General features: G+C 36.3%; 1 protein-coding gene across 2 annotated transcripts in view; it reads left to right on the forward strand.

The window, feature by feature from the left end:
- The window catches only part of LOC128985118 (histone RNA hairpin-binding protein), a 46073-nt gene that overhangs the window by 21876 nt on the left and 11421 nt on the right, over positions 1 to 12776 (forward strand). For both annotated transcript variants that reach the window (XM_054404507.1, XM_054404502.1), the window contains exon 3: positions 1713 to 1841. In XM_054404507.1, the coding sequence (XP_054260482.1) occupies positions 1713 to 1841 (129 nt within the window). The remainder of the gene's footprint in view (positions 1 to 1712; positions 1842 to 12776) is intronic.

Raw genomic sequence — 12776 nt, forward strand, 5'->3', positions numbered from 1 at the left:
TACTACACTTTCGGTAACACTGGCCAAAAATATTCGTGCTTGGCTCCCATTGGACGGCCCGCGAGGCTTCTGATTGGGAGTTAGCGAGTTCCGCCGAGGGACCGAGTTAGCGACTTCCGTACGAGGACGGAATTCGCTAACCCGGCTCTAGAGCGGGTTAGCGGGTTCCGGAGTTAGCCAATTCCGAAACCGAACAAGTTAGCGAGTTCCTCTCATCGACCAAATTTGAAGATAGGGCTTTTAACATGGGGTTAGCGAGTTCCAGAGTTAGCCAATTCCGCGGACCCCTAGACTACTTTATGATCATTTTTTATAATGGGTGCTCAAGAGAGAAGATCAGAATTACCTGGTAAGTTCTATCACTTCCATCCCCAGGCTAATAAAAATGGCACAATCATGCAAGATGAGTATGTTGCTTTACGATCCCAGTTCATGATTTGGTGGATTATGTAAAAACTAATAGCTTTTTATGTTTTTTTGTAAAGAAATGCATACTATGAAGATATTGAGAATAATATTGAGAAAACACACTTTTATGTGAGTACATTTTGCTAGGTTAAAACATCATGGACACTGTAGACCTGCAACTATTTAGGCCCTTTGAGGGTTATAAGAACCACAATAAAACATCGTGCAAGGTTGTTATGTCACTTAATGTTAGGACATAAACTTCCTAATAAAGTTATGAGAGCTGACAGTACTATTGGAAAATAAGGTTTAAGGATGTAAACCAGTAAACCTTTGACTATTAATACGAGTAAATCTATGTAAAAGCAGATAACAGCGGGAATAGTTTTCTGGCCAAAATATTATGTAGGTGGTTTCAGAGTGAGCAGTCTGAAGCTTTTGGTAGAAGGACAGTTAATGTTGTAAATGAAAAAGTTCTCTCTTAGTTTAATTAACTTAAGTGGTCACATATGTTTCGGGAGCAAAGCCACGACGGGGTAAGCTAGTTGTCCATAAGAATAACATGGGAATTTTTTAAATTTGCAACTTTTGGAATTTTCTCCGTAAACAATAACTGTACAAAAACACTTTGGTATACTAAATGAATTGTTTTTTTAAGCTCTTTAAAATTGTCTAGAGTGAAATTGGGAAATTTTGTGTTTTGAGGGTCAAAAATGAGAAAAACCTATTTTTACCCCATAAAACCCTGATCCCATGGTCTAAATTCGCTAAAAGAACATAGTTTTGTAGTGAGCCAGTCACAGAATGCGTTAGGGTCTAAAATTCCATTTTCCACCTTTATTTGTTGCTCACCATGTTGATGGGTCCAGTTGCTATAGCTCACCCTAAGTCATTCCATTAGTTTGACTTTATTAAAAAGTCTGTGTATTTTAGACCCTAGTGCATTTTGTGACTTACATTACAAGGTTCTTTTTTAATAAAAAATTGGCGACAGCTGGTCCATATAGATGGTATGTCTACTTCAGTATACAATAGTCAATGGTTATAATACAACATTCGTTACTGAGGCTCTAATGTGACCATTGTTGTATTAGGCAAACCATCTGGCCAATAAATAAAAATCCACTTGTGTTAGAAACAAAAATAATGTCAATAATTAAAATTACCTATCTTTGTTCTTAGATTGATTCATATACTATTTAAGTTGATTGAGGTTAAAAACATCCCTGTGAATGGTAGATACCTAGGTGGTAGATCTGTTGTGAATTTTGTATTACCAATAAATTGTATATTAATAATTTCAGTGTAGTGCCAGTTGAATCCCCAACTATTGAGTTAGAAACAGATGAACAAGTATTAGGTCGGAGACAAAAGCAGATTGATTACGGGAAGAATACTATTGGATATGAGAGATACCTGCAAATGGTGCCTAAGTAAGTTTTCTTCTATGCTTACATTCTTATGTTTAGTACTCTGGGAATTTAATTTTAGGGTTAAACCAACTTTTAACCCTAGGACTGCCCTGATAGTTTGGATTAATGTCCCAGCCATTTTTGCGATTTTGCAAGGGGTTTATTTAAAAATTAGCAGTGACTATACTATTTATGATAACCTAGTCATATAGATACTCATTTTGTAGACAAAATAAAGGAGATTTTGAATAAAGTAAAAAAAATCAAAATCCCTTGGGGTGGTTTTTTAGCTACAGTTTAAAAAATAAAATTTTCAAAAATTTTTTTTACATAATTTTCAAAAGTAGAGTTTTGGTATTTTTTCAAAAAAATATTTATCAAAAATCCAAGATATACAAACTGTAGGCAACTTATTTCCCTACGTAGAAATGTTTGGTTTTTGATAAAAGAAAAAAAATCATGCCATCTACAGGAATAAATGTGTAAAATTGTAAAAAATCTATAAATGTACTATGATTTTTTGTACCACAGAAAAAAATATCAAATATAATTCTAATGAACAAAAAATGTTATACAAGTAAAGTTGATAATATAGTTATATGAGTTGAAAAAGAAAATATAAGTTTTGTCATACGGGAAAATTAGTCAGTCAAAGCTGTATGTGTTTTTTTTATTGCAATTTGTTATTATAACTTGTACATATACTTACAGAGAATACATTTCCAAACAAGAATATATATATATGTATATATAAATAATAAGAAATAAAAGTTCTATAAGCATTTTAGATGTGAGACGTACATGACAGATATGCCTCTGCTTTCCCGTAATTGGACTGCATCTGCAGATGTTATTTCAAACGGCCTCTGTGTATAAACTATAAGAGTTAGCCCCATCATATCCATACTAATTTTATTCACAAAGACTCAGAAAATTCGGATATGGAATAAAAAATGTTAAAAATTTTGTAAATTTTGGAATAAATTATTTTACTAGCACCCTATCCTTCCTTGCTTTAGTTATTTTTGCGACCTGGACGATGCATGTATCGCTCTGGATTGTGTGTCATCGCTGGTTCACAAAACTTATGAACTCCTGCCTTACAAGTTGGACACCAGTAACCAGATCTGGACTTCTTGTTCTTCTCCAGGCAGACAACACGTGTTCTGGTGTTAGTTCCAGGTAGCCTTTCAATTACATCGCCCCCCGGACCAGCAATCGGCGGGAGAGGGGGAGGCATATTGGAGGAAGACAGTTCCGTAATTATACTGACAATAAATTTGAATCTGGCCATTGAATTGTTGCCATGTTGACACTTGTACAAAATGTACGAGTTCAGCATGGCCATGTCAATAAAATTGTCGACTATTTTCCTCCAATATATTATAGTAGTACGACTCGATTGACAGGTGGTAAAGACTTTTGTCTTTCATGTCCACGCCACCCATAAATTTGTTGTACACCTGAACGACACAAGGCTTTACTGACTGGCGGCCATTTGCACTGACATTTACAGTGTTTTCAGCATGTATAGCTGTGGTGATGAGGTGAACCGGTTTCCTGGTTTCACGCTCCCTGAATTTCACATGGAGGACTGATCCCGAAGGTTCAATCCTCTTTCTGAAATACAAAGCTTCACCTACCTCTACATAGACCAGCTTCCAACACAGCTTTGGACAATTCCTTGCTCCGTTTGTTGATCGTCCCTGTCAAATAGGTTTTACGAGCAGTCAACCAACGGGCCAAGCAAATTTTTGTGTAAAAATTGTCAGTAAACAAGACGTGGTAGCCTTTGTCAAGTAAGCCAGTTTTGCCAAGCAGATATGCAACCACTTTATGGGTGAAGGGATCAGGGCCCCCAGACAAAAAGTATTTGCCACTGTATAAAACACTCTGTAGGACATAACCCGTCACACTATCACAGAGTTCGAACTTTTTTTTCCGAAACGGGAATGCCTTTTGTTAGGCATGTATTGAATAAACGCTGTCCGGTTTTTCATGCCGATCATCGATTCATCAATACACACCTCCTGCTGAGGTACAAAATATCTTTTGAACGAGTAATTCAACATATCCATAAAATCCCGTATCTTCACCCACGGGTCATACCCTTCTTGACCTGGAGGTGGAGATACGCGAGAGGATAAATGAAACATACTCATTATCATTTGAAATCGTTTGAATGGCATTGTTCGGGAATAAAAAGGTATGTGCAGTACAGGGTGGTTACTCTAGTACTCTGTGAAGTTCTTGCGCCGGGTTAGGCCCATTGAAAATAGGATCGCAAAATATTTTTTCATTTCATTTACTGTCACATCGGTCCATTTGCGAAGGCGAGAATGTGGGGCCAGCAGACCATGCCTTGTTTGTTGTTGGCATAATTGTTTGTTTCAGTGACAATCATGTCCCACATTGCCGCAGTAAAGAAAAGGTACGAATATTCTATAGGGTTCAACAAAAAACCAAAATCTTTAGGGCCAGTAGAATCAGTGTTAGCAAATTTTGATCTTACTTCGATTGGCTGCTCCGGGGGGTAGATCCTGACCCATGGTGGACCGCTGGGCATCTCCTGGCGGGGTGGACCCTCCTGATGCCTAGCAGCATGCTCTTCAGGGGGCTGTGGCTCTCCGGCGGGGAGTTCCCTCACAAGTGCCGGCTGTCTGGGAGGTGGTGCTGGCCCCAATCTCTCTTAGGTGTTCTTCAAGGTGGAGTTGGGGTGGAGGCTCCACTCTCTGTGCTGAAGTAGGCCCAGTGGGTCTCAAAGATCTTGGAGGGGGTAGTACTGGTACCGGTAGGTTAGACGTTTTCGAAGGTCTTGGAGGGGGTAGATCAGGTCGGGTCGACGGCTTCTTCCTGGCGATATGGGGAGGTGAGTCCGGATGGAGCAGGTCAAATTCGGAAAACCTCTTTTTTTAGGCTTAGGAAGAAACTCAGCAGGAATATCTTCCCTATTGCTCGTTTCTAGTTCGTCGATATCTAGAACATAATCGTCCTCACTTCCAGAACTGAAGTCTAGTAACTCCTCCTCGGAAACATCACTTTCCTCCTCCAACTGTTTCCTCATGGCGGCATAGAGTGTTCCTGATGTTGTACTTAGCCTAGGCCTACCCTTAGATTCGTATCCTATGAAGGATGGGGGTACATCATCTTTACTAGTAGAGGGTACTGCATCGAACCATGGCATTTGTTGTGGTTTTTCCGGTGTGGAAGTAGCCATAGGAGTTGAAATGGAGGAGTCATCAACATCATCCTCTTCATCGCTGAAGGGTGCAATGCCACAGTCTATTCCTGTCGGTGTAGCGATTTCATTCTCCGATTCACTTGGTTCACCAAGTAGCCTGTCCATTGAAGTGTCACTAGGCCTCAATCGTTTCATTTTCACCAACACAAAATTTCAGTCAATTTTTCACAAATAGTAGGTAACTATTACCAATCATTAGGTGGATCAAAACAGTTATCACATATTATACTAAAGAAAATAACAGAGAACAGCTGACGGCACAACGCGATTACACAACGACAGCAGTCAGACGCACAAAGAGAAGAGTAATGGCGATCGTCACCGTTTCACAACAAAACAGCTCAATCTTGACCTGCCGATGACGTCACAGCCAACCCCCGCGTAGTTCAAATTGTGCAATATGTTTCTGGCTACCTTTGAATATAAAAACACACCACCAAAACTCAATGCTTCATTGATTTACAAGCCTTTGCCCATATGACGATTTTCGTCATTCCAAATGACAGCTGATTTCTAAAAATCATTTCCCAAACTGTCTGACATTATATAACATAGTTCTTGATAAGCAAATAAACTCCAGAAAACAAGCTTTCTATTGGTACCAACCTCAACGGTATTTGAGCAAAATTATCGGCACTAGGATTTTTTGAAAGTGAGCAATAAATTGACGCGCTAACCTCACAATAGTCTTGCGCCTAAATTTTCATTCAAATTTTAACAACGATAAAATCAATTTATTATTGTTATAAGGTTTGTTTATATATGAAAATGAAAGTTTAGAATCTCATCTTTCGATTGGTATCAAAATCATTTGGGTTTGAAACCGTTAAACATGAGTTATGAGCTGTTTAAAAAAAGTTGACACTATATGACGATTTTCGTCATATGAGCGGTTTGGAAGCAAAGGCATATGACGATTTCGTCATATGGGCACTTCTAGGGTTAAGAAAAACTTAAGTTTAACAAGTGTTATAGATATATTAAAACAATAGGCTATCCCAATCACTTGGATATTGTAGGTGGGATATAGGTGTTCAGGTGACAACTAATGAGTTTCCTTTAATACAATGCCGGGGCGAGACAAAAGTGGCAACACTGCTGTCTGTCAAACTGAAACAGCTAATGTTTAATGGACATTATAGGAAATGTTAATGTTAAAAACTGTGTTAGCCTATTTCTGTTATTACCATGACATAACATTGCAATGTTGCCACACATCAACACCGCAGCCTAGAGGAGGCTATGGTTTTATACAGGGTGTCACATAAATCCGGAACTAGCTATACATAACCATATTCTACATACCAAAAATAAATAAAAAATGCTCAGTAAAATTTTTTTTTATTTCAACTTTTTAAGCCGCTATCCGCCATTATGTTTTTTTCACTTCAACATTTTTATTTCCGTAATGGATTAATGTATCAAGTTAAAATTTGGTATGGAGCTCTACAGGATAAAGGTCTGAATCCACAAAAAGGATTAGTTATTTTTTACCGACATTTATTTTCAAAATGGCAGCCACTTTAAATTTTTAAACTTAAATTACTAAAAAATGGCTGAATTAATGAAAAAATGTCAGGAACACTTTTATTTAGCAATTATAATTCCCTATCCAATCCAACGATACCAAGTTCAAAAAGATCAAATACCGTAAGAAATAGCTAAAATATTAAGATTTTTTGTTGTAAAATGGGGCAAACCTGACTTGACTAGCTTAACCTAATTCTACCCAATGCTGTAACGGTGCCCTACTTTTCTTTAAATTAATTGTTGACTAGTTTTAGGCCTACAACACAGTTAACCACACCAGTTACATATTTAATTATTAGTTTACTTACTTTGGGCTAGTAGAGCCTTCCTCTTATCTCAGGTTAATCGTGTGGTTCGGTGGGGCTTATTTCATTTTAATAAATAAAGAAGAATTCTTAATTCTTCTTTCTTATGAATTATACATTAGATTATGTATTTAATTATTTATTGGACCCGTTACAGATACCCCCCAAAATTTTGACAAAAAAATGTCAACCCATTTTTTTTTTCAAAATTTTTCCAACATCTCATCTTTCCTCTATTACAATTTTAAAATATTCAGATACACACAATATTCTTACATCTACACACTCTATAATCTGTATTCAGACTGTCCCAAAAGTCCCGGACCGGTTTAATATTTTCTAAACGATAACAGATAAATTACTAAGATTTCGCACATCAACACCACACCTAAAAATCTAATTTTTTAAGGAACTATCAATTTTCTGTCATATCATGGGGACGTCCCGCAAGGAGTCAGAAGGAAATCTTAGACCTTTACTAGCAGAATATAATGCCGCAAATTTCAACTCAAACGGATAACTGAGTAAAAAGTGGCAGCCGTTCAAAGATTTCTTGAATCTGCCATTTTGAATCTTTGAACGACTGCCATTTTTTACTCAGGCCTTCTTTTGAGCTTGAATTTACGGCATTGTAATCTACTAGTGAAGACCTTTAATTTGATGTGCATATCGACCTATGCTTACGTTAACAATTTTCTTCCGATTCCTAGGGCTGTGCCCCCCGAGGAGTAAGCGTATAATAGCAATGCAAATTGAATGAATCTTTGAACCACTGTCATTCTTGACTCGGTTGTCCGTTTGAGTTCAAATTTGCGGCATTATATTCTGCTAGTAAAGACCTTTAATTTGATGTACATTTCAACCTATGCTTCTATTTAAGATTTCCTTCTGACTCCTTGTGGGACGTCTCTATGATGTGACAAAAAATTTATATTTCCTTAAAAAAGTTGATTTTTAGGTGTGGTGTTGATGTACCAAATCTTATTGATTTATCTGTTGTCGTTTGGAAAATATTAAACCGGTCCGGGACTTTTGGGACAGTCTGTATATAAAATCCAATGTATGTTTGTTTGTTTGTTTGTCCTTTATGGACTCCGAAACCGATCAACAGATTGTAATGAAACTTTCAGGCATCATTAAGCATTATTCAAGGATGGTTTGTGTGAAGTTTGGTGCAGATCCGTCAAAAGGGCTCCGCCCCAGTGGCTCTGGGGTTTCCCATTCCCATGTTAACCTTATGAGTACTCAAATTTAAATGGAATTAAAGAATCTTAATAGCTGGTTCAATTAAACAATTTGATTCTGTGATGTTCAATAGAATTAAAAAGTTAATAGGTTTACCAACAGGGTGCAGCACTATTTTTTTTTTAATTTATGACAACAGCTAATTTGCAACCAAAAGGTGAGTGAGCGTAGCGAACAAACTTCAACCTGGAGGCGAGTTAGCGTAGCGAACGAGCTAACCTGAAGGCGAGTGAGCGCAGCAAACGAGCTCCACCCTAAAGGTGAGTGAGCGTAGCGAACGAACTTCAACCCGGACGTGATAGAGCCATGCGAACGAGCTCATCTTGATAATGAACGAGCATTTGACATAAAACCACAATAGGACAGGACGACGTCTGTCGGGCCAGCTAGTATGTATATATATATGAAATTGACAATTCAGCTTCAATAAAATCAGTTATAGACCCTATCACCTTATTAAATGACTACTTCAAGACAACACAATATCATAACTATTTTACAACAATAAAAATTGTTTTGTAGAATTAGTCCATCAATATTCAAATATAAGTCCATTGTTCATTTCACTAGGTTTTACACAACCTTTTCTTTTAGACAAATCACTTAACATTTCATACCTCACTGCGTTTAAAACACATTACCACCATCCCTTGGGTGTCCTTTATTGTGTCTTTCACTGCACTAACTGTCACCACACTCTGTCTGTTTCTCTGTGCTGCCTCTGTGTGCCGCTTCTCGTCCAATATCTGAACACTCATAGTACCCATTACTATAGTGACAAATAGTTTAAACCCTAACATAACATACAAATACCTAAAAGCACAATAAAGACAGTGGACTGTACTTTGAACCGGGAGAAAACCTTGTTCTTATAGTGATATCATACAAAATCAACAATAACAAAATCACCATAAGAATAACTAAGTTACTAAACCGTTTTTTACAAATAATCATATATTTACATTAACAACACGCTTAGTATTTGTGTTAAAAATATCAAAGACAAGACTTAAGACAATCATTAAACTGATCTGTATTTAAAACAAAGGGAACAATCAATGACAATATTTACAATATTTTAAAAACATATGTTGTAAGTATCAATTAATAATTCAGAAAGACCAAAGACAGGCAATAAATTGTAACATCTTCTCCCCTCCAAGAGAACTTAGTATTAGTATTAGAAAATTAATTTATTTTTATTTTTTTTCTTCGGAGCATTAGTCATTTTTGGTCGAGGTTTGCGAAGGCTTAACCCATTAAGGAAGTAGTATACTTGATTCCGAACAGCCCTTCAGGAGGCAGTTAAAATGGGTCGCCGGAATTTTATCCCCCTGGAATTTTACCCCCTGGGCAAAGCTGACGTCACTGACGTAGTAGCCTGAGCGGCCAAAAGTTTGTTCACGGCCGGAATTTTACCCCCGCGGATTTGGAAGTCTAATGAAAATAGTCAGAGCGTGATTAATTAGATTAGCGATGAAAACCGGAATTTTACCCCCTATCCATATAACTAGCGTTTAGACAGCTGAAGATGTACGGGCCGGATTTTTACCCCCGGATTTTTACCCCCGGAATTTTACCCCCGGATTTTTACCCCCCGGATTTTTACCCCCCGGAATTTTACCCCCTGGCCGATTTTAGAAATTGAATGATTGATTTTCTTAGCCTATTTCTGTTTTTAATTAATTTTAAACATTTCATTATTTAGTAGCCTATCTTTATTTATTTTGTAATCTCAACTAAGTAAACAGAATTCGCTGTTTTAGTTTGATCATATTAACAAACAATTGGCTTCAAAGATCGAATCCTGATACTCGAATCTCAAAATTAAAATTAAAAACGGTTCGATTAGTTAATGTTACAAATAAATTAAGATAGGCTACTTAATAATAAAATGTTTACTATTAAATTAAAACTGAATGAAGATAATTAATAATTCTCGCTAATTTATATATCTGGCCAGGGGGTAAAATTTCGGGGGTAAAAATCCGGGGGGTAAAATTCCGGGGATAAAAATCCGGGGGTAAAAATCCGAGGGGTAAAATTCCGGGGGTAAATATCCGGGCCGTACATTCTAGGTTTTTATAATTTGATGTGTTCTGATTAAATTCACAACCGTGAAAATATATGTTTAATTCCGCGTTTAATCCATCGAGCTGATGTCGCGAAACTCAAAAGTTCGCGGCCGGAATTTTACCCCCTGGTTTGTGACGTCACATTTGCCCAGGGGGATAAAAATCCGCTACCCCGTTAAAATCAGCTGTTTTGCAGGCGATTGGTAAAACTTTTGTAAAACAGTTATTAATAGTGATAAACTAATATTTTTTTTTATTTTGTAGAAAATTTTCTGTTATTTAAGAAAAGTATATAGTTATTGAGCATATGAAAAAATAAAATTTTATAAAAAAAATATTAAAAATAAAAAAAAATTAAATTTCAAAAGCAAAGTGAAATAAAAATGATTTTGAACTGTATAACCCATCAAAACTATATATTTTCTGAAACTTCATTTTATTTTTTACGTGGAAACCAAAAATTACCCTTTTATCTATAAAAATAAACATGCAATAAAAAGTTTTGTGATTACTTACAATTCTGCATTTTGATGCGATTTCAGCAACAATTGGTCATCATGGAAAATTACATTGAAATAAAATTTATAAACACTGGGTTCATTACTGCAGTCACTAAGTTTGTTTTGGATAACTTGATGAAATGAGGTTTTGTTGAAAGTAATACTTGTAAAATAACTTAAACATTCACTCACTTAATTTATGTTCTTTATTTTCATTATAATTTTGTACTATTGTTTTGGTTCTTTTAACATATGTTTCTAATTCTTCTTTTTACAGTATAATATGAAAGTGCATTAGGGTTGATTATATATATGGAATGGGCCTTAACATACCGCCCACCAAAAGAAACGTTTTCTTTTCAATAAGGAACAGTTAAGAAGTCTACGGTAAAGGGTAACACAAATTTTGGTGATAAGTTAAATAAACAGAACACTAACAGAATATAATAAATACCCCCGCCGCAGCAAACCTGCAGACTAAGCGAATTTCCATTTGACTGATTGGATTTACACTGAAATGTCTACTTAAAAATATAACATTTATTCCCGATTTAAATAGAATTAGTTTAACAAGTACTTAGGTTTGCTGCATCAGGGAGGGTAAAACTGTTTTTTTTTTGTAAAATGTTAATAGTTAGTAAGAAATAAAAACATTTTCCAAATTTGATCAAAATATGTTCATAAACAAGCAAACTACAACAGTTTACTCATTCTCCATAAGAATAACATGGGAATTTTAAATTTACAATTTTTTGGAATTTTCTCCGTAACCATTAGGCGCATAATAACGCTTCAATATACTAAATTATTTGTTTTTTGAAGCTCTACAAAATGGTTTTGAAATTAATTGCTAAATTTTATGTTTTTTGGGTCAAAATTGGGAAAAACCTATTTTTACCCCATAAAACCCCCCGTAAACACCCGTTCCCATGGTCCGATCATGCTGGATCGCGAACTCGTTCGAATAGACGTAGGTTTACATGTTTGTACAAAATTTCATCAAAATCGGATCATTTTTGCTCGAGTTATCGTGCTGACGGACACATATATATATATACTAGCTGACCCGGCGAACTTCGTATCGCCTAAGTTATAGGTTTCCCCTAAGACAGACCGATGGAAAGAAAGTACCGTTACGTTTAATTTTCAAGATGATCTCGTTCGCATCGCTCAATCACGTCCTGGTTGAAGTTCGTTCGCTACGCTCACTCACCTTTGGGTTGGAGCTCGTTCGCTACGCTCACTCACCTTTAGGTTGGAGCTCGTTCGCTGCGCTCACTTGTCTTCAGGTTAGCTTGTTCGCTACGCTCACTCGCCTCCAGGTTGAAGTTCGTTCGCTACGCTCACTCACCTTTTGGTTGCAAATTAGCTGTTGTCATAAATGTAAAAGAAATAATAGTGCTGCACCCTGTTGGTAATCCTTGTAACTTTAATGCTATTGAACATCATAGAACAGAACCAACTTGTTTAATTGAAACAGCTGTTAAGATTCATTAATTCCATTTCTCATAAGGTTAACATGGGAAACTCCAGAGCCACTGGGGCGGAGCCCTTTTAAGAATTTCGAAACGGGAAATAGTTTGCGTCCGATTCGCATATCTACAGAATTTACACACCAAATTTCATAACGATCGGTGAAGTCGTTCCGGAGGAGTTTGCAGACAAACACTGTGACACGAGAATTTTATATATTAGATATATATATAAATATATATAGATATATATATATATATATATATATATATATATATATATATATATATATATGAATTTGAACGGATGGTGTTTTTGGCCTCTAGGGACCTCAAAACGAAAAAAAAATCGGTCCCGCGTCCAGGTCTTACCATGAGTACTACGGTAATAGCTTATTCCTTATATGGGAAATTCGCTAAAAAAATCACAAAACTATGTGATTAAGTAGCTACTGCATTTGCTTGAGCTCAAGGAAACTGATGACTTGCTCTGCTTCTGTAGAAATATTCACTTTCTTTTTTATTCCAAGTATGATGTGTAGCTTGGGTCTGTGAGAAAAAAGTATGCGAGGTTTAGCATTATAGATC

Source organism: Macrosteles quadrilineatus, unplaced genomic scaffold, assembly GCF_028750875.1.
Source record: "Macrosteles quadrilineatus isolate MER2022 unplaced genomic scaffold, UCM_ALF_1.0 Scaffold_1__1_contigs__length_201487025, whole genome shotgun sequence".
In the NCBI taxonomy this organism is placed as follows: Eukaryota; Metazoa; Arthropoda; class Insecta; order Hemiptera; family Cicadellidae; genus Macrosteles; species Macrosteles quadrilineatus.